The sequence below is a fragment of the Mangifera indica genome, unplaced genomic scaffold (assembly GCF_011075055.1).
Source record: "Mangifera indica cultivar Alphonso unplaced genomic scaffold, CATAS_Mindica_2.1 Un_0049, whole genome shotgun sequence".
NCBI classification, from domain to species: Eukaryota; Viridiplantae; Streptophyta; class Magnoliopsida; order Sapindales; family Anacardiaceae; genus Mangifera; species Mangifera indica.
Window position 1 is genome coordinate 100,454 of NW_025401141.1, and position 22,458 is coordinate 122,911.

Sequence of the window (22,458 nt, forward strand, 5' to 3'; positions counted from 1 at the left end):
AAAACAACCAGAAGCAGGCTCACATACAGAAGTTGCCAATCTAAACTCGCTCGAGCGCAGCCAAGTATTCAAATTATCATTTGTCAAATCGCAGTGATAACGTGATGCTGTTTCCCTACGGGTAACAAATGGACCACCAGATTCTGTATCCAAATTTTATTATTGCATGTTCATGACATAGTGTGCATGACTCTTGAAAATGACCTTTAAACTTTAACATGAACTCATGCAGCTACCGAGCAAAAGGCTTCAATTTAAATGCCTCAAATTTCTGAAATTATAACTCTTTACAATCCAAGTTTTTTCCCATTATGATTTACACCAAATTTCCTTAAATTGTGGATTAATTCGAAATCAGAAGCTTATTCCCTTACCACTCTATATGGGAATTAGGTCAAAGACCACAATCTCAATCTCTTAACAGCTTTGACACAATCTCTCTTAGTTATTGTGTCGACCTACTTCAATAGTTTGTTCTCTGTTATGGAACTGGTAAGGACTAGGGTTTTTGAATGGTTTGTTCTATGTTTGTGAAGAAAAATACAGTATAATGCAGTTATCTCCCTCAACAATGGAAGTCATATCCATCAATCTTATACTCTGAACAAGGAATTGGAAAGAATAATTGTCCCTATAGATTGACAAACGTTCATTTTTTCAACTTTTCCTGTTAATTAGCTTAGTTTCAATCAGAGCCAATCTTTTCAGTTCTTTCAGGAAACAGTACAATGGCTGAAAACTTCCAAGAAGCGCATTGTTCATATATACAGAAGATCAATTATTGCACCATAGAAACAAACACATACGTAAGCCCACTTGGAATCTCTCACTGCTTAATCAATTTCCTCCTCACAAAAGAATGGGGGTCGATAGGTTCTGTGAGATGGATCATAGATGCCTTATCTTCAACTGACTGACTGCCAACCTTTAAAATCGTGTGATATTTAGATAAAGCTTCATTATTCATTTTCAAAGCAGCATCAGACTTTTCTGGGATGATGATCTTCACAGCTAATGGGTTAATCAGAAAGTCCATATTTAATTTCAGTGGACGATGTACCTTCTGTTCATTGAGCAATCTGAAAAGACGTAAAAAGTTTATAGGACCATGCTGATGGTCGGCTATACAGAAACAAAGAGGCGAGATAAGTTTGTGGTTCAGCCATTGCGCATTTAGTACAACCAGCCAGTAAATTTATGCTTACTTTATAAATCAGAGACTTAAAAAGTTTACGCAATCAAGTTGTTGCTCAACCTCCTCTCAAATAAGCCGAGTTCGATTTAAAAATGAGATGTATTTTATAAAACTAGGGTTAGATTCGACCCGAGTCTTAAGCTCGAGTTCGGCTCGGTTCATATATAGTTGACTCAAGTTTGAGTTTGACTAAACCCGATTTGAATTCAGTTCGATTCTTTTTTCATTATCAAAACGAAGTTATTTTAATATATATTGATCAAAACGACGTTATTTTGTATCAAAAATTTTAATTAGAAAATCTGACGAGTAGCTCAAGCTCGGCTAAGGCCGGTTCATTTCGGGCTCGATCGAACCGAGCTCGAGCTGGCTCGGTTCAAATCCAGCGTTACATAAAACCATTAAATTTAAGTTTATTGAAACATTGGAATTTGAAACAAATCTAAATTCAAATTGTTTTTTAACTATAATTCATAGATTTTAGATTAACTTTTCTGAATTTAAGTTAAATTTTGTTTGAGTTTGGTTTTGATTGAACCCAACACTAGAACTGACAAAAGATCATTGATAGAAGATGGTTTAGATTTTTCCTTTTATTTATAATTTTATTGCTAGATATATATTGTTACAATTTTTCCCCACATCTCAATTCTCCATCTTAATTCATCTTTCATATAGCGGATGATTGTTTTTGTTTTAAAATTATTAAATATAGTGGACATATTGTAATTGAGAGTTTGTGAATAGGTGATTTTGATGATGGATTGATATTATAGTATATGATTAAGTAATTTTTTTATAAAATCGAAAATCTGTTTGTATTTATTGAACAGATAAACTCAGTGTATAATGACTAGATCTATAACTATTATTTCAAATAAGTCAAGATTTTATAAACATGACATAGATTCGAATTCAAACTTTTACTTTAAATGCGTGATTAAGTAATTTAAAGCATAAAAATAAATAAATAAATAATTATAATACCTAATCACATATTGTTATCTCAGAGGATAATAAGGCTGCAACATCCACTCTGAGGATGGTGGGGCTGCAAATCAAATGGCTAAAGCAGCTCTAAATGTATCGTGTGGAACGACTATCTTCCTTAACTATCCATTGGGTTTTGCGGAAGCTATTCTAGATACTTGTGGAGGATCTCAATTGTAATCCTTTTCTTCTTTGTCTTTGAGTTTCTATCTCCTATAACCACTTCTAATCTCTCTGGGCTCCTCGTCCAGCCCATTTATACCAAGCCCAATCTTCATCTTTGATTCGGCTCTTGCAAGTGGAATGGCTTGTTTATTGGGCTTTTGTAGGCCTAATAGATTCATGATTGCTTGCGAGAGCGAAAGAAGATGATATGGATTTGCATTATATTAACCACGACAACTTGACCTATAAGTCCAACTAGGCCCATGTTGTATGAAAATTCCTTAACATAAAAGGGATAAAAACAAAAACAATTCGAAAAACCGAGACAAGGCGAAGAAGGATATAAATATATTCCCATCCCACCTATCCCTATCGTATACTTATTTTATGAAATATATTATTTATAAAAATATTTATTACACATTTAATTATTTATCCCAATATTATTACTATGATAATATTTAAACTAAGACGATAAGGAAAGAGTGTGAGAAAGGAAGAAGATGGAGAGATAATTATTATCGTGATCAGGGGACAACGATTCTTTATAATTTATATAACAAAAATGATATTTTGTTATAGAAAGATATTTTGGCTCGTCACAATATTTTGTTTTAGAAAAATTCAATTCAAAATTGATAAATTAATACTCAAACTTAATTTAAACTTTGCTCAATTAATTCGAGCTAGGTTCAACCTCGTGATAAATCCGGTTATATGACACTAGCCTTGCTTTAGAAAGATATTTTGGCTACCCAACAAAAGTGTACAATAATAATGAAAGGAAGATATAACATCAAATAATCATTGTTTTTGTTTTCTTTATTGAATGTTAAATTTTCAGTCCTTTCCAGGTCATATTTTTGGTTCAATATTTTGGAATTGTCCATGGGGATAACTGATTTATATAAATAAATAAATAAATATATATATATATAATATAATACATAAATAAATTTTAATATAATTTTTAAAATAAATATATTTATGTATTCTCAATTTTGAGAACTTAATTTAGTATCATTATGTAATTAAATAATTTTAAATTATAGATAAAATAATATATAATTATATAATTAAATATTTAATTGAATACTAAAAAAATCTGATCGAGATATTTTGAAATACATCCATAATCATCATATTTATGTTGAAAAAAAGTTGTGAGAGATACAAAGCATTACCATGATCTTTCATTTTCTTTTTCTATTTATATTGAAATAGACAAAAGAAAAGAATCGACCAACAATATTGAAATCTAATATAATTTTGAGAATAAAATATCAACATCACAAATTTAAACAAAGTTTGAGTGCTCCGAAACTCACCTCTATCACCTAGAAAATCTTCCCACAGAATTTATTCCACAAACCTAACCTAACACCAAAAAAATAATATATACACACATATATTCCGATACTAACCACACTAGTTTACTTTTGAAATGATCCTCGCATAATGTACTAGTTTACTTTTGAAAAATATTGAAAAAGAAGAAAGGTCACTGGAAATGAAAAAGAAAAAATCATAAAAAAAAGAAAAAAAATCATTAAAAAAAATCGTTAGAAAAGATAAATCTATTGGTGACTTATATGAAAATTTGTTAAATTCGAACTAATTTTACTTAAACTTGAATTATAGGTACTTTAATTTGAATTCAACTTATTTAAATTAAAAACTAAACTGAGATCAAACCAATTCGATTTCGATATAACCCGGGTTATAATATAAGAGTCTCTTTTTAGTCTTAGGATTTCTTTTCCTTTTTACAGATAATATAATGGAGCTGAAACTATAGCATAATTCTTTTATATATATATATATATATATATATATATATATATATATATATATATATATATGTATCTACATGACTTTAAAGTTTGTTCCCAGATCCCCATCTTATGTTCCTTTTTAGTTCTAACGCAAGAATTTTACCAAAATTCTTTGCATGTCTCCATCATTTTTTAAGGACTTTGCGACCATAAAATTAAAAAAAAAAAAAAAAAAAAAGAAGAAGAAAAAGAAGAAGATTTTGAACATCATCTTTAAGAAGAATAATAAAAGGAAGTTGCAGTATTGATGGTGGATTAAAACTCGTTGCCAAACAAGTCTTAACATTGTGACTGGTCATATCTATCTCAAATGGGCCCAAACATAGGCCCATTCAACCGCACACTCTTCTTCGATGGCAAAATCAATTGGGGCCCATGAAGGTTGTATGAGTGTTTTTACCCTTATACCCTTGTCATTATCTAATTTTTCTTAACACATCCGTTCGTTGTAAAATAATATTTTATATATTAATAATGTAAATAAACTCGAGTATAAATATTAATATATTATTACGTAATTAAATAATAAAAATATTAGTTTTACGAATTGAAATGGCTCCAATTATGCTTGCCTGCATGCACGTGCATGCATGCCTGAGTAGCTCGACGTATACATAAAGAGGACGGATTTTCTTCAAAGGAGGGCCAGTAACTAAGGATATAATAATTAGGCCAAAGACCCATTTCCCGCCTGAGATTTAGTGAAAGGACAAATTTTTACCTATTAACTATCAAAAACCTAAATCCCCACTTATTTTTTAAAATTTAGTATTATAAATAAAAGTAAAATTGTTATTTAGTTAAAAAAATAAAAATAATTTATTTCCCCTAGGTTTTTAAATTTAAAATTTCCTCTCTTAAAGGTTTGAAAAATCACATTTTTCTTCTAAGATTTTGAAATTGTCACCTCATACGGTAGAGTTTGCCATCTTTGACAGCATTGCTTCCACTTTGACAGATCTTGACATCGTCTAGAAAAATCTCTAACGAGTAGAAACATGACAAAAGTGGCTAAGATCTATCGTGGGATAAATCTGCACGAAGCACAATAGATCTTCGACGATATCACTTCCAATTGTCACCTTCATGGCCTCTTCGTGACTGTGTCTTCGTCATAGAGGCTAAAGGAAGCGCCGATAGATGAAAGGTCAGTCGAAAAATATCGTTAGAGAAAGAATAAAACCCTAGGAGGGAAATGACGATTCTTCAAACCTTGGGTGGGGAAATGTTAGATTTATACACTTGGGGGGGGTAAGTGATAGTTTTAATATTTTTAGTTAAATAACAATTGTATCCCTAACTTTAACAATGAATTTTAATGGGTGGGTAGGTATTTGAGTTTTTAAAATTTAGTGGGTGGAAATCGGTCTATTCATTAAACCTTGGGTGAGAAATAGTCTTTGGCATAATAACTATAAAGAAAATTCAAATTACTTACAACAGTGATGTGACAGGCCAAGATAAATAATTAACATTAATCCCACTTTAATTAATATCACTTAGTGACTAATAATTTGTGTTTATCTTCGTTTAAAGTGGCTAGCTAGGCCGACTCATAAATAATTATGAAAGTAAACATATTATTATTATTATTATTGTTTTTGAGGACAGCTAGCTTCTTTCGTAACCATGCGCCAACAAGATTCTGCCATTTCATTGGTCCATCACTCAACTATACATACAGCCAACTTGGTAAGTTTGCCTTTACAGATATTCATACTCATAATATTGTTTTATTACCACCCACTGGGGAACGAAGATTTATGTGTGGTGGTAAATGATTATAATGGAGCATGTTTTATTCTTTTCACGTAGAAGATAAAAAAGTTTAATCATAAACTAAACTAAAAGGGATTGAAGGCAGGCCATCCTTATCTACAATATTACCATGCAATTACAAAGATTAACCCTAGCTCGGTTATTGGGTAAGAATGGGTTATGACAAATTTGATAAGTAGTAGAATATGTGAATTATTTAAATAATTGATATGATTTAATTGAATCGTAATCTGATGTGATTTTTTCTCAGTCTAATTCCGATCATTCTAGTGTGATAACTTAAATAGATTTAAACACCGTCAATCATATTGGTGATTAAGTTCGGATCGAATCAGTTTAGCTGTCCAACTGATCTGGATGGGTTTTAAATCAATGACTACTAGCAGTGCTATCTGTCTTGAGGCCAAATCAAAGAGTAGTAAGCAAAAGCAATTCAATGAAAAGAGATAAAGCACCATACAAAAACAAAAGCTCATCTGGTTTGACAAGACTGACCGCCTTTATTTTTACCTCCAACGAGTTCCAGTCAAGGGGACTGAATGCAGAATGAAAGGTGAACGGTGAGTTTTACTCGCAAGAAAATGCGACTGGGTTAGTCATTTGTGGATAGCTTCAACTCTAAACTACGCCGTTCAATCGAAGAAAAAGGGAATTAATGTACAGGCAGTGAGACACAGAATGAAGAAGAAGAAAAAACAAAACACAAAAAATGAAAAATAAATGGAGACTAAAAAGGAGGGACACGTGGCAGTTAAAAATCACAAGGAGTCAAATCGTTCGTTCCGTTTATGGTCCTTGTTACTGCTCTCTTCTAGCTGTGAGGGACCCAAGTCAAGTACCTTCTCTGCTCTCTTTTTCTTCTATTTATTTTTCTCTCAAGCTCTGAATGTTTTCACAAAGCTTTAAAAGAGAGAGATTTGTAGAATGAGATATGGTGGGACTAAGTATAGTCTTGGAGAACCAGAAGTCTGGTAGTTCCAGCAACCAGAAAAGCCCTCAAGTTATCAACAAAGCCACTATGAATATGAACAATAATAAGTTCTCTTCATCATCATCTTCTTCTCAGTCAAATTTCCCAGTCCCTACTTTTCTTCAGCGATGCTTTCTCTGCCAACAGCCTCTTTTGCCAAGCAAAGATATTTACATGTACAAGTAAGCACCTTTTTTCATTTGAGTTATGTTTTGTCTCGTCTTTCAAGTTTCAAGATCTTTGTTTATTTGTAGTATTATTTCTAAGCAAGCCCATGTTTTGATTTGTTGCGTAGAGGAGAGAGTGCTTTTTGTAGCGTGGAGTGCAGGTGCAGGCAAATATTTAACGAAGAAGAAGATAGTATTAAGAAAGAGAACTGTTCGTTGGCTGCCATGAAACCAGCTTCTTCCTCATCAGCATCTGGTTCCCGTCGTAAAGGAAACAAAAACCGAGGAGGAGGAGGTGGCAGCGGCTTTGCTTACTGAGGAAGAAAAAGATGGATGATCACCAGGAACTGAAAAAATGGTTTTTTTCATTTTAAAAAAGTATCTTCCAGTTTTACCCATGTCTAATTTTGTAATGACTATTAAGTGCTATGTCGTCTTGCTCCTGTGTTTGAAGCCAAAAGGGCATTTTACTTTCTAGCCCACGTATCTATGGGAACCCCTGGTTTGATTTTGCTTCCCGTTCTCCTGAAAGTCTGGAATTTTTTGTTTTTTCTTAATTTTCTTTTATTTTTCATAATGTGACGTTTAAGGGTATTTATGGTATTTTTCTGTGGTATTTGCTTGAGTTGAGGCCCATGAGAGTTATATCATTTTCTTTGGGAAAAAAACAATAATGTTATTATTTGTTGTCGTCCTCCTAGATGACAACCTGCGCATTTTAGTGGAATTATATGGGGAATGTCTAGATTACGCATTAAGAGACACAGTGATTTGGTGGAGAATATTTCTTTCTTTTTCCTCTTGGGGTGGTGTGGGGGGGAAAGCCTAGTGATCGAAGAATTAATGGTATCAATCGACAAAGTTATGGTCCCCAATGGAACATTTAAAGAATTCCAAGTTTGTAAATTTTTATTGAAGTCCCACTATTTGTCGGTTAATTACTTAATAAATAAGGGGTTGGTTAATTACTTAATGAATAAGGGGTTGAGTGAAGCAAAGTGCTAAGGGAGGTCGGCTTAGGCTCTGACCATTCAGTACAATTCATAAACTCCATTTTGAGTTGAATTGAATTAATGATAAAATTATTAAAAAAAAAAATTATCAAAAATAATAAATAAAATTATTAATAAAATAAATTCATCAACGATTTTTTTATTTCCTTTTGTATTTGAGTTGGTTTGATTTGTATTTGAATTGGAACTAACCTCGCTTGGATTTGGTTTGTTAAAAATTGGATATCCAACTGAAATTAAATTAATTCGATTTGAATATAATCCTAATAATATTGCATGGGTGGCTGCATTTCCTAGGCTAATGTTCGTCTCAAAAATGTGCAATGTTGAGAGCTAGCTGGGTTCAAATAGGACAAATGAATAATTAAATCTGTCCAACTTTGAGGGGCCATGATTCTTGTAAGGTTAAAACTCTAGCTACTCACTCTACAGTATCCAGAAATTAATTGAAGGGCGTTGCTCGATGATTCGGGACATTCGTTTTCTAGCGTTGACAGACACTGGACCCCTTTCCTCTTCATGGCTTTAAATGAAGTTAAATTTTCTCATGAATAACCATTGTTGCAGAACAGTACCAGCAGATCACCTCACTTGCCCCTTACATGAATGCTTCGTGAATAAACAGGACTACATAATTGGATTCTAATGGCTAATAATACTTGCCAACCCAATAAAGGCAACACATAGATGAAACAAGAAGACCGTGAAAATCAAACAGTTAATAAGATATATTACATAAAAGTTGTACATGCCAAGAATAGAGAAAATGGATAACCCGAGGATGCAGATGAGTGAAACTGAATATTTTTTTATTTGAGTTTGGTTCAATAAAGTTTACTAGGGTTTGAGTTTGAAAGTGAAAGTGAGGCCATTAGCTCAATTCGGGAAACCACAATTTTACTTATAATTTATATATTTATTAATTACTCTTGTATTCAAAATCAAAAAGTAAAAGTTTAGGAACATAGATATAAAATTTTAAATATTTAGAAATTTATTAATAATATACATGATATGAGCTGCGTGCTCATGGAACCAGAAAACAATAAATTCGAACTTGGCTTGAGTCTTATATTCAAACCGCTCAAGATAAAGCTCGGTTTAACAATAACCAAGCCGAGCCACAAGGGGCTAGTCTGAATTTCGGCTTCTGGGTGCATGCATGAATGTAAGTCTTGTACACGACTGTATCGACCATAAATCAAGGATTGGTGGGGCGAAGGTGTTGGTAGCTGGGGGTTAAGATGGCATGGGAGAGCATTATAAGTTATGGAAGTCACTGGCCATGTTGGCAGTATAAGCAAATTACAAATTCTATATGTATAAAATATACATATTCATATTCATCTTCACGCATCTAAACGTTTTCCTCGGGCTATTAAAACCTCAGTCCTACAAAATTTAGGTACTTTAGGGATGTTGGCCAGAGAAAAATGGTGTTTCTAGTTTTCCTATGGCGAAATGTCAATGCTATCAATGGCTGAATGCCTGAATCTAAATCTAATTTGGTCTAGGCGCCGTGGAAGAGTAAAGATTCTTTAATAGTGAACATGAGGCAATACTATTGTGGTTTCTTCTCGCTGTTTATGCGTGAGTGAAAATCAGAAGTATAAGATTGATGCCAAAAGTCTTACATCGAAGAGAAACCAAGAGTTTGCCAAGTGCCCTACACAAATCCCTTAATTGGGGGCCTTAGATAAATATGAACCTATTCTCTCTCTTGTGAAACCCTTCTTAGGATAAGATCCTAGACCATCCAAGACCAAAATAGATAATATCTCATTACCTCAAATAGCTTACTTTAAATGATACTATGTATATACGCTTATAACACATCATTATTGATATTCAAATTAGTACCTCACACGATAACACATCATTATTGGTATTCAAATTAGTTTCATTAAGTTGGCATAGTTATATCAAAATTAGTTAAGCACAAGAATCAGCATTCGCCATTTAGAGTTTCAAAAGAAAAACAGAAAGCATTTCACATCCGTATGAGGTTTCAAGATAAGTTTCAGTGGATACAAATATACAAGTTAAGCACAAGTATCACCATTCAGAGGTTTCACTAGCCAGCAGGTCTTGATTAATACATACAGACATCAACTCTCACATGATGAACATAAACTCATCATCAGCACCATTTTCATCCATATTTATCAACATCGCTGTCCTCATTAACCAGATTTGAATAGCAAAACTGCTTTCTGATCCAAGTAGAAATAAACAAAGTGGTTTGTTTCATGCGTGACATATGAGCCTGTACCAAAAACACACACAAACAGACAAAAAATAAGAAGGCATCAGTCCAAGCTCTAGTGGTGGTGACTGATCCTCTTCTCAAATTAATCTTCCCTAATTTCATAATGAAGTGGCAAGATCAAAGCAATTTGCTTTATAAAGAAAATCAGGTAAGGCAAATATGCCTCCTAAAACAGCAAAATGATGCAACTCTGTTATTCAACAAGAAGACCCATGCTGAAAAGACATACGAAATGCATTTCTAAATCCAACAAATCAGAGATTAATGCTATAATATAATCAACAGTAAGAGGAAACCAAAATTTTGATCAGAATAGTGGGCTATCCAACAGGTCTGGCAGCAGTACATTTGGAGTTGTGCAGGGGGAGATCAACTTCAGAAATGCAGGGCACTCATACCATGACCTTCAATAAGCAAGGCACCACATTATACAACAGAACATGTTCAGGTGATTATCTGACTCTTTGAAACTAAGGATGCATCACTAAATTATGCACTTGTATCCTCAACCAACAGTAGTGTATACAGTTCCTCAAAATGATCACCAAAAGGCATGACCACACAGATAACCCTAAAGCTTCTGAGAAAGTTTTTCTTAGCTTTACCAATGTTAACAAATTAAACAATCTTTTTACGTGAAGTATTTCCATTATTAAAGTTTAGGAACAATAAAAAGAAAGTTCAGTGGTTAGTTTACCAAAGCATAGGTCAATGTAAGATGAGTAACACCAAGCTGGATTCTGGGAGGCAGGTTAACAAATAGATATGTTTTCTAATAATTTGTAAGTCTTTGACATGTGCATATTTATAATTGAGTTTTTTCTTATGGAAATAAGATTTCAAGTGAGTATGGGCAACCCTAAACTGGATACAACTTACAATAAAGGAAGTTAGGAAAATAACCAGCACATTTATTAACTTAAGAACATGTAAAAAAATAGGATAAAACAATTTGTTTCTAATAAATTGCAACAAAATGAAGTAAACAAAATCATTTTATGTAAAGTTAGATATTCCATTAGTCATGAAAACTTGAACTTCAATATTTGGTCAATAATGATTACAAACTTAAAAAAAATCATAAAAGATAATCCTTAAGCATGCACAGCATCATCATTGATTTGACTTACATCAGTCATAAAAGGGAATAGTTTGGAAACCAAACCCAATGAGTTCCTGCTACATTATAGTTGTTTGCAAGACACCAGGCATCTTTAAATTGAAACTCCATTCTCTAAGCAATATGACTATTACACACCTAGATCAACTCATGGTCATGGATCAGCTAGTAAGAATCACAATTTGCTTAGCTAAATTTTAAGATACCATGTTTTGAGAATAAACCATTAATAGTACACTAGACCTTTCAGTTTCTACATATAAGTGACAAAGTAAAATCTACAAGTGAGAATATAGACCAATTCTAAATTCACTCAGTGGTGTCTCTTATGATATGTAAAAAGCAAAGTGCTGAAGCATTATTAGAGTAAAGCTAGAAGAATGCTTTCAGAAAAGAGCAAAGTTTTGTCAATGGACTCTCCATCATGCTCAATGGGTCAAGTTGTTTAGTTTGCCTCAAAATACGAAATCAAACCTAATCCAGATTTGGCCAAAAATACTTAATCTTGGCTGCACTACTTCCTTGATGTGCAACAGCAACACCTCATGTTTCATATAAACTTGCAAACTGATGAATAAAATACTGTAACCTAACAACATCAAAATGTTATCGCCAGATAACTCTCGCATCATCCATATGCTTTCCCAAGATCAGACAATTTTCTTCCTGTGATAAGACCCTGAGATCAGACCTGATAGTACAGATCTATTAACACCGGCTATGGAAACTAATGCAAGCAATTGGCTGCCAGGCCAGTCCTAGTATCAAGCAGACATTTCGATTTGACTAGACTGAATAAGATTGCAAAATCATTCAATAAAACGAACAAACATTCACAAGGCAATCATAAAATTCTACACGAAACATAACTAATAATTATGTACTAACCTGAAATTTTGGGTGCAAATTTTCCAACCAGAACTAATATCACTATACGACTACTCAAAAAACCCACAAAAACACAGCTCATCCAAAACCATTTCACTACATTCCCTTAATAAAAGCTAATACTCATGCAACAAAAGATAGGAGTTATAATTTTTGCTTCCCAAATCAAAATATTACAACACAAGAATCATGTATAAGAGAACATTCATATGGAATTTATCCTAGATCTATTTCATCTATCCACCTAAAGATTGTTGAAATAAATAATCAGAGATAATCGAAAATAATTATTAAAAAAAGGAAGAAGAAGGAGAAGAGGAAAAGGAAACCCTAACAGAAGCAAAATGGAATTACCAAAATTGCTACCAACGATGCAGTGCCAAGTGGGTCCGTGTCTCTTGTCGAACTCCTTCTTTATTCGCTCTGCTACATCTTTCTCTACATTGTTCCTCTCAAATGCCTACGAGAAACAACCGAAATCAAATGACTGAATAAAATCTCGATAAATGAAACTTTACATTAGAAAAAAAAATTTTTTAAAAAATGATGTGTTAAAAGAAGGAAAAATAACTGCGATGGCGATATCAACAGCTTCTTGTTGCAGTTCGTCTTTCATGTCGGCGCTCTTGATGATGATTCTTTTAACAGATTGCGACACCGGCTGGGTGGGTTTCCCATCATCGGAGTCGGTTTTCACGACAAGAGCTCCGCCGTTGCTTTTCTTCGTGTCTTCACTCATGGTATTTGTTTCTTCGTCAAAGTGAAAGCAGTGAATTCGATTTCGATTTGTTTTTTATTGAGTTTGGTACCAACTATACCAGCTTCTCTTTTCCAAAGCGTTTCGCTTACTTTGCTGAATCGAGTCACTTGCGTGTTGACTGTGTTAAATTGTGGACGGAGCTCAGTTCACTTTTTCCAGTGGAGGCAGGCAAACAAATAAAAAACGCTGTCGTTTTAAGCTGTGCTGGATTTTGGATTCTTTCACACCACATACCAGGACAAGTCTTTTAAATCTGGACTGGATTGATGGGTTGAACCGGTTCATTTAGTAAGATATATGCATTATGCATAACCACAATATTTTTTGGTAAAAATATATTCTAATGTGTATTTAATCTGTCACCGAGTCAACAGTCCACCCGAGTCAAAACCCCAAATCAATATCTCGATTGAGTCCATCTCGATTCAAATTGGAAAACATTAACTAATAGTAATAGTAATACTAATTGTTTAAAGGTTGAAATTAGTGAAATACTATAATTTTGAAAAAAAAATCTGAATTTAAATATCTATTATAATTGTGAAACCTTTATTTAATAGTAATATTAATAATATTACTATTTCATGTTTGTTCAATTATCTTATTCTTATTATTGCTAGATCAAATTAAAAGTGTAAAATTTAAGTTTGACTTTCGAATCAAGCTCAAAGTTTATTGTTGATCAATTTGATGAAATCATAAGCACATAATTCAAATAAAATATCAATAAACCTTTAATAACTTCAAAATTTTCACTTACATTTTTAAAATTTTCTTTTTATAATTGATGAATATATAATTTATAAAGTTTAAAATGATTTTTTAAAAGTTGAGGGATTTAAAATCATTTTTAAAACCAAACTCGAGTTAACCATTTATATTTCAAACTTGAGTTCAAATTAATCATTCTTATTTCAAGCTTATATTGAAAACTTATCAATTTAACGAATTTAAATTTTACCCAGATACTATCAAAACAAACTCTCTTCAATTTGTCTGACTGATTACACCCGTAGCTCAAATTTAGAAATTCAAATCTTTAAAACTATTTTTCTAATTTAAATAGCAAAAATAAAATTAATAGGTTGAAGCCTTAACTACTGGTTTGTTTGGTCACAAGAAGCTTTTGTGGAAGCATCAATTCTTTGCCTTCTTTTCAAGCATTTATTGTGAAGTTGCCCCAAAAACACAATTGAAATCGAAATCACCACGTTGGATTCTTTTCTCAGGTAAAGCACATGGAAAAAGCTAACTGAGCTGCATATTTTTCTACAATATAGAAAAAATAAATAAGACAAATTATTGTCAGTTTGTCAGGATACTGATATAGTAATCTCTTGTGCACTGTACATCATTTCATAAACAACCCTGAAATGGAATTCAAAATTATCATCAAAGATTACATGGATTCAATCAGGATGTTTACTGTATATATTGTATGTGTATGTATTGCGCAAAATGAAAGTTCAATGTGCCATTCTTTGTATAAAAATACCTCAGTACCCAGTTCTCTGTGTAAGGCAAGAGATGGCATTTAGCTATACTTGTTCTGACTTGCAGTTACACTTCCTCATCAGAGTCCTGCACCACTCTGCCTCTCTTCAATCTTTTGGCAGTTGGAGAAACACCCCCATTCTGGCCATCGGATTCAGAATCCTCGACAGCAGGAGGTGACAACACATTTTCTGAACTGTTCATCTCGTTGTCTTTGGAGTACTCACCTGATTCATCTTCAGCGGCTGCAGAATCGTTATGGTTGGCCTCATGTTCATGGTTTGGAGCATCTTCCCTGATGGGATCCAATATTCTGAAATCCCTGGCAGTGCTACGCTTGGCATGCCTCAACAGATTGACTTTGCTCTTCTTGCTGAGTTGAATGAGATATTTTTCATAGTCTTCTATCTGGAAGATCAAGTCTGGGATGCATTTATTCTCCCTTTTAATCTTGTTGATAGCACCCTTACTCTTATCATTTTCTATTTGAACCTGCAAGTGCAATGAAACTGGTGAATAAGAACTTTTGGAGAACTCCATACAAAATCATTAAAAAATTTTCTTTGTGGTACGATTGTTAACACTGCACCAAGTCTATACCCTTTGCATCTCTGCCACAAAGTTATATAGAGGAACTGTGAGCTGCTTGCATGTTAATTCCACGAGCTTCTGGTATTGAAGACTAGGTAAAAGCTGCTTGCAACCTTTGGGAGCAATCTTAAGCTTTGACATCTGAGCTAAATGCTTATAAAACTTTGCAGCCAATCTGAGGTAATGCTCTGCTTGAGGATCTGCAAATTATAATGTGAAATGAAATACATGAATTTAGGAAGTGTAAAGGACAGAATAGAATCAGTTTTTTGGAAACTGCTTGCTTACAGTTAAGGCTCATCAAAGCAAAAGAAGATAGCACTTTGACCACTGCCTCAGCCCTCAAGTACAGATTTTCTTCAAATGTCATCCCAGGAGATTGCTCTCCATTCCGATGAATATGAATGCTTTTCTGAGCAATTAGACAGAATCTCTTAAGTTCTTTAATAGCCCAATCCATATCAACTATGACTGTTTCAATAATTTGCAGTATGCAGGATGTTATGTTAGTACTTGTTGACTGGTTTATGAGGGGGTACACTTCAGACACCTCTAAAGAATCATCTACTTCCATTTTAGTGACCTTCAACAGCTCCTCAGCAATGGCCTGAGCCACAAGTAAGTCATTTGGAGGTGAGGTTAAACAGACGGCCAGTTTGACCACACTTTTTGCAACATTAGTATGAGGGCTTTTGCACAGATCCATAGCCCATGCTCCATGAGAATTCTTCCACTTGCAGGGCAATTTATTCCCCAGCATTAGTAACACATCATAAAGAACCTGAGAAAAGAATAATGCTTTTGAAAGATTTATAACAAATGAAAAAAAACCTAAGAATACTGTCCGGTGAAATTGCATAAACTAGCTAATAATTGTGCATTAGTGGAATGAGGCTGGTAAAAATGGATTTACCTCAACCTCTCTTAAATATGAAAGCCCAAGGAGCTCCAATATTAATGGCTTCAGAAGTTTCTCAATGAACAATTCTTTGCTTCTTATATGTTGATCATCAATTTTGGAGGATTCTTCACTTTCATTATCCAAACCATGCCCAACTGTGGCAACTGACAATAGATCTTCAAGCAATTCAGTTAATCGTGAGCTCCGCAAGCTAATTGTGATCAATTCTTTTAAGCAAACAAAGGCCAGATGGAGATGTTCTTTCCTTTCTTCCACACTTTTTCTTCCTTTTGTTTCCTTTTTCTTCTGATCTGTCATAGACTTGGGTCCAGATTTTAGCAAAAAGATCAGTTTCAGCAATGGCCCTCCCAGGATATTAATATCAGCATAGATCAACGTCTTCAATGGATCTTCCTTCCCAACAATAGGGTAAGATTTTATTTGACGAAGGGTAGCATCCAAAACAAAAGAAATCATTTTATAGCAACATTTTGTTGTCTTGCTCAAGGATGATTGACTATGTTTCTGGGAAGCTGTAACACCATTAGAGCATTCAATGTTGTATAGTTTTACCACTATTTCCAGAAGCTGAAAGATGCTTGAAGTTGCCAGAAAAGAAATTCGCTCTTGGGTCAAGTTGTTTCCAGAATCAGGAATATTGGGTGTATCGGGAGCCGTAGCTCGTACATTTACTCTTCTAGTGCCGCTACCATGTCTTGTACATGAATCTTTTTCCAGTGAGTCATGAAGATCAACAAATCCAATAAATTCCTTTTCAAGTTCCAACTTCTCTGCATCGCTGGCTTTTTCTAACTCATTAGCAATAGTATTCAACAGCACTTCAATAATTCCTAATAAAATTAAAGAGCAGCATTTTCTTTTCTCTTCTCCAAGACATGTGTTTTCTTCCTGGGTCTGACCAAGAATGTCTGATCTGACATGACATAGAAAAGAAATTAGAAAAGTAAATCAACTAAGACTTACGAACATCATCGAAAACTAAGCTGACGATACTTACAACTACCTTGACAAGGTTTTTAAATATATATAACATAATAAGTGGAAAAACTTACAAAACTTTCAAATTTCCATTTTGAAGCAACTTCCGGATTTTCAATAAAGCAGAAGAAAGTGTCTCACTAGGCAATTTTCTTCCCTCCTGCAGTTTTCATATCAGAAATGTCAGTAAAATTACAAGTCTTTCCCATCTAACCTATCATCATAAAAGCAGAACTAGACGCACAAGAGATACCTCAGCCTCTTGTGAAAAAGAGAAACCAAAACACGTCCATGGAGCGTCTGAATCACGATTAATTTTGCCATGTGGTTGGAGGAGTAGAATCAAAGACACACAAAATAGAAGACAATCTAAAGGCTCTTGAATTAAAGCTTTTCCATTTTCAGTTTTAACACACTGACTGACCCCAAGTTGACCATCCGTGTCCTACCAAAAATGTTCTTTACTGTCAACAAAGAATTTTGTTGTACAAACCCAAGATGCACATAAAGCAATACTATAAGAGAGAAGATCATATATTTTACACAACTCAAACTCAATTAAAGGGGTTCATCTATGAGCTAGCAATGGATAATACCTCCCCGATAAAACAGAGAAAATGAGGCAAGAGAAAATCAAGAACTGGCCCCCCAGTTGATGGGTCCACCAAAACAAGCCTCACAAATCCATGGTACATGACTTCTTTGAGTTTTGCCTAAACACAGCAATTCAGCAGTTTGAGAACATGGTTCAATAACAACAGAATGAATTGCATGACTGAAGATAAACCTGCTGATAAAGACATCTTTGCAATAAGGCATTCAGCTCCTGAAAGAGACCTCCTCCTGTGCTGCAGGGTATCTCTTGCTGGCTGCAACTGGCTTGGCTCGATGAGTCTTGGAGAGAAAATGAGCCATCTGTCTTAGATTGCTTTTCTGCCAGTATAAGATCAATAATGGCATTTGTTGCTGCAAGACGAACTGTATCTTCTCGTCTAAACATGGCTTTACGCACAACCAAAACCGTGTAATCCTTCATTATTAAGTGAAACAAGTAAAAATGCTTGCATAAACAACTTAACCGAAAAAAACAGAAGTTTTAATAAGAATTCCTTATCTTTTTCATCCTAATCCTATCTAGCCTAAAATTGAGCCAAACCTCCCAACCTTAGAGAACATGATTCAATCTCAAGACAACAAGCTACAACAAATTAGTTTAATTGATGAAAAAATTATTAAAAGAAAGGATAGCTAGAAACAAAATACAACTTCCATATTTGTCGTCATAGATTCAAACCAAAATATATTCGCTTAATTCCTCCATTTTAATATTCTTCCATGGTGGTTTCTAAACACCGCTTTTTGCACAAAAAGAAATTACAGTGTCATACTCTATATTATCATTTAATAAGCTATAACAGGATTGACCCTCTTTCTTTTATCAGATGAATTTGAGTAGGAAATTACCTGAAGATCACGACTGAACTTGATGAGAGGCAGAAGAGCAGTAACAAGATAAGAGGCAACCTTGCCATTCATGAAAGTGAAATAATCCAACAATTCCTTCAGACGGGGAACATGTTCCAACATTGGGTAAGGATAACTTCGTACCAAGATGCCGATCAGTCTGAACATTGAATATTAGTGCCACTAATAAGTAATAACCAGAATCAAACAAAAACATTACAACTGATGATGATGCAATTACCTTATGATTAACATACTTTGAGCTGGCTTTAAAGAAAGGACACGAAACTTGCATTGCTCAATAATCTGCGAACAGCACAGTAACATACATACAAAGTGGCGTCTAAATCAGATAAAAGTTCAGCAGAGTTCCTTTGCAAGCTGACAAGTGAATCACAAATGATACGGATGGACGAATCTATGGTACAGAGAATAGAAATCAATCATCTGTAACTATGTTAGCTTATTTTTAGTATCACCAACCTCATTCCTAGCCATATCATAGACTTCAAACAGGGTTTTAAGAATCTGAATACCAAGCTCCTCAATGCCCAATAGACCATTTGAACTGCAGAATTCTTTAAGGTTTCCCTCTTCCAATGACTCCAGCAATAGAAGACCAAGCTGAACAACGCTTGGCACAATATGCTCCCTTCCATTATTGCTCTCATTAACCTGATGATCAACAGCAGAGAATTTAGTTAAAACCTAAGATGTCTTATTCACGTTGTGCATAAAAAAGAGAGCAATATAACATGCCCACATAATAGATATTAGGCAAAAAGACATTACAGCTCTTAAGACGGCCTTTTCAACTACTTTGACCCTCTGCAGATATTCTTCCTTCAAATTATCAGGTAGCCACTTGCAATCTCTGAAATAGCAGCAATATTAAAATATTTAAATAAAGAACAAACAAATCAACTCCACCTTTTTTTGTTTTAATTTAAAAATATAGAAGCATTTGATACTTGGAAAACTTGGAATCGTGATAAGCAGCCACCACTGCTGTTTTCAAAATCCTCATCGAAGTCTCACTGAACCTCCTGACCCTTGCAATTGACAACATAACAGAAACAGTAAAATGATTAAAAGCTTGAACATCCGACTTCACAAGCCCGATAACCTCTTGTCCCAAAGACGGGTCCTGTTTCACTGCGAAATTAAAATGAAGCAACACAGTCCCTTCAACTTGCCTAACAATTGAGGTTACCTTAGACCCCATTTTCGACCCAAAAAACCCCACAATCCCTTCAATAATCTCCCTCTTATTAAACCCTTTCGACGCCAAAACAAGCAACTGGTACACTAGGGAAGGCAAATCTTGCAAGTCCACTATCTTCATTTCATCAAACACCTTCTCCAAAAACTCCCTGCCCCTCGCCTTATCAATAAACGCAAAATCTTTTACCAGCGAAACCATCTTAACTAACAAGCCCTTTGACCAATTGCAATCAAGAACACGATCAAATACTGAATTAACATAATCCCCGCCTCTCTCGCTCTCTCTTATCAGATCAAAACACTTTGGCAAAAGTTCAAGCAACTGGGCATCATCCAAATTCACGATATGTAAAATATCCAATACAATTAAGTTCACAACAGATTTGAGATCTTTAATTGGCACGTGATTTAATAAGGTGCTAAAGAAATGAATCGTTTTAACAGAATTTGTATCACGTGGGATTTTAAGCGATGCGAATAGATTAATGTAATTGACGAGAAGAGAAGATAGCAGGGAAGAGAGAGAGGGAGTTTCAGGAGCAAGGGAGATAAATGAGAGAAGAGAATGGGCATATTCTGAAACTGCGAGAGAAGGCGAATGAAAAGAGGAGCGAGAGTGAAGAAATGAAATGAGCGCTTCGTGGGATTCTGAGGAGAGGAGATATGGAGGCACAGAAGAGGTGTCTTGGTGATCATTTTGAGCTAGGCGGATGATGTCAGCGTCGCTGAGTGGTGGCGCTGTGGCGGCGGTCATGGTGGCAGTTCAGGCAGAGCTCTTGAATTTTGTTTTTTTAAAAATATTTTAGCATTGCAAATTTTAAAAAGCGGGAGTTTGGGTTTTGGCAGGTCAGTTTTGCGCGGGAACATCTTGGGCTAACTCAAAAAATCTTTAGGCCCTTCAGCTGCGGGTTTATCACAATTTCTCCTCATGTTTTTTGAAATAAATATAAAACCCATATATTTCTGAAAAGTAACAAAACACCCAAAAGTGATTAATTTACAGCGTAAAGACTTCAAAATCATTTGCTTATTTACATATTATTTTTAGGGTATCATCACCAACGAGAAATACATAGAACAATTTAGATAGTTCAATACAAGAAGATGATTAATTGACAACAAAAATTTTAACTTGGTTTAGCCAATAAAATTTTAATTATATCACTTTGAGATCATTGGTTTATCTAATTGATTAGACCAATCGACTTACGAACCTATCATTTGAATAGGATAAACACAATTCAAGCCTAATGTTTTATAGAATTTAGTCAATTTTTAAGTATTAGTCTAATTAATCATGTATTTCTCGATCGATTTTAAACGATTAAATAATATGTAAGATATAGTATTATATATCAAAAAATTACATCTAAAAGGATACATTAACTAAGAATAAAGATGATTAAAGTCTATGAATATTAACAAGTCAATAGAAAATTGAATTTTTTTTAATCAATGTTATATACATATTAATTTAAATATTAATGAAAATATATTATCACGTTGTTGGATAATTTTTAATTAAATATAGAAAAAGACACAAAAAATTTTTTTATAACGAGAAATCTCATTGCTTTAATCTGGATATATCTTTTTTTGTTTTAATCTGAATATATCAACAATTAAATTAAAAATTAACCTGTTTCTATATAAATTTATGAATATTTTGATTCATAAATTATTAAATTTATAATCAATGTAATAATACTAAAACATATTAACAAAAAAGTAAAGAAAGATAATTATAAAAAAAAAGATATTATTAAAATAAATATTAAATTTGTTTAAAAAAATAAATTTCTTAAAAATTCGTCAGACAAAATTTTGATACAAATTTTTATGCATATTTTAATTAATATCCTGACAATTCGAAGAACCGTGATCAATAGCTAAGGAAGGAGGATAAAACTGGAATTTGTGATGACAACTTTGGAAATATCGATAACTCTTATCTTATTCTGCAAATATCACTTTTCCCTCTGAGACACGCTAATATACATCCCTTTCAGAAGTTTTATTCTACAAAATCGAATCAGAGAGTGAAACGTGGAATCAAAGAAATTATTTCTTCTAGACTATCAAACGTGGCTATTTGTTAAACAAACACGTTCGAGAAATAAATATTTAATAGGCTAGGCACTTAGGTGCTCTTTGATTCCACTCGCTTCTGGAAGCGTGGATGCACGACCCTATCACCGTCGTTCAAGAATAACCATGTCAAGAAAAAATTTTAAAAAATCTATATAAAATACATAAATTTGGAGGTTAAACGAAAAGAAAATGCAGACAATTATGTTAAAAAAGCCTTTAACAGTTGTACACTAAGTGATACATGAATAATGAATATACTATAACTCACCAAAGTTTTTGGTGAAAAAATAATATATAACATATATTAAAATAATAATTTTTATTTTAAAATTAAGTTTTAAAAAAATTCTCTTTCCCCCTTAGAATGTTAAACTTGAAATCTGACCATTTTCTCTGATGAATGATAATTCTCTTTTAATGGGGGCAAATGATAAATGAAAATAAGAGTTTTTTATTTTAATTGATGTCGTTGTCATCCAAATTTAGATAACATTTCATTATCTAGACTGGATCATAAATGTTGTCCAACAAAATTTGGGGTAA

The 22,458-nt window shown here is 33.6% G+C and overlaps 3 protein-coding genes across 4 annotated transcripts; 1 reads left to right on the plus strand and 2 right to left on the minus strand.

Annotated features, from left to right (window-relative positions):
- Positions 1 to 6,779: 6,779 nt before the first annotated feature.
- On the plus strand, positions 6,780 to 7,619 carry LOC123206786 (FCS-Like Zinc finger 15-like). Its single transcript, XM_044624028.1, has 2 exons — positions 6,780 to 7,116; positions 7,230 to 7,619. The coding sequence occupies exons 1-2, from the start codon at positions 6,896 to 6,898 to the stop codon at positions 7,417 to 7,419; spliced, it is 411 nt and encodes a 136-aa protein (XP_044479963.1). The 5' UTR covers positions 6,780 to 6,895; the 3' UTR covers positions 7,420 to 7,619.
- A 2,427-nt stretch (positions 7,620 to 10,046) lies between these two features.
- LOC123206771 (dynein light chain 1, cytoplasmic-like) lies at positions 10,047 to 13,373 on the minus strand. 2 transcript variants are annotated; one of them, XM_044624009.1, is made up of 4 exons: positions 12,963 to 13,373; positions 12,746 to 12,851; positions 10,730 to 10,787; positions 10,239 to 10,380 (listed from the first exon to the last, which is right to left on the minus strand). In XM_044624009.1, exons 1-3 carry the CDS (start codon positions 13,128 to 13,130, stop codon positions 10,759 to 10,761), a joined length of 303 nt encoding a protein of 100 aa, XP_044479944.1. In that variant the 5' UTR covers positions 13,131 to 13,373; the 3' UTR covers positions 10,239 to 10,380; positions 10,730 to 10,758. The 2 variants fall into 2 exon arrangements, with proteins under 2 accessions (XP_044479942.1, XP_044479944.1); XM_044624007.1 differs by lacking the exon at positions 10,730 to 10,787 and having other exon boundaries at positions 10,047 to 10,380; positions 12,963 to 13,360.
- Positions 13,374 to 14,392: 1,019 nt separating this feature from the next.
- LOC123206785 (Fanconi anemia group I protein-like) lies at positions 14,393 to 20,602 on the minus strand. Its single transcript, XM_044624027.1, has 13 exons — positions 19,572 to 20,602; positions 19,393 to 19,474; positions 19,084 to 19,275; positions 18,842 to 18,906; positions 18,601 to 18,760; positions 17,924 to 18,166; positions 17,733 to 17,849; positions 17,390 to 17,581; positions 17,211 to 17,296; positions 16,150 to 17,071; positions 15,525 to 16,017; positions 15,246 to 15,436; positions 14,393 to 15,137 (listed from the first exon to the last, which is right to left on the minus strand). The coding sequence occupies exons 1-13, from the start codon at positions 20,576 to 20,578 to the stop codon at positions 14,712 to 14,714; spliced, it is 4,176 nt and encodes a 1,391-aa protein (XP_044479962.1). The 5' UTR covers positions 20,579 to 20,602; the 3' UTR covers positions 14,393 to 14,711.
- Positions 20,603 to 22,458: the final 1,856 nt, after the last annotated feature.

Excerpts from the sequence above, each read along its gene's own strand:
- LOC123206786 (XM_044624028.1), top strand. The coding sequence starts at position 6,896 with ATGGTGGGACTAAGTATAGTCTTGGAGAACCAGAAGTCTGGTAGTTCC. Across the intron at positions 7,117-7,229 it reads AAAGATATTTACATGTACAA|AGGAGAGAGTGCTTTTTGTA; the intron begins GTAAGCACCTTT and ends TTTGTTGCGTAG.
- LOC123206771 (XM_044624007.1), bottom strand. The coding sequence starts at position 13,130 with ATGAGTGAAGACACGAAGAAAAGCAACGGCGGAGCTCTTGTCGTGAAA. Across the intron at positions 12,852-12,962 it reads CTGTTGATATCGCCATCGCA|GCATTTGAGAGGAACAATGT; the intron begins GTTATTTTTCCT and ends TGTTTCTCGTAG. Across the intron at positions 10,381-12,745 it reads CATCGTTGGTAGCAATTTTG|GCTCATATGTCACGCATGAA; the intron begins GTAATTCCATTT and ends TTTTTGGTACAG.
- LOC123206785 (XM_044624027.1), bottom strand. The coding sequence starts at position 20,578 with ATGACCGCCGCCACAGCGCCACCACTCAGCGACGCTGACATCATCCGC. Across the intron at positions 18,907-19,083 it reads ATGATATGGCTAGGAATGAG|ATTATTGAGCAATGCAAGTT; the intron begins GTTGGTGATACT and ends TGCTGTTCGCAG. Across the intron at positions 16,018-16,149 it reads CATATTTAAGAGAGGTTGAG|GTTCTTTATGATGTGTTACT; the intron begins GTAAATCCATTT and ends TTCTTTTCTCAG.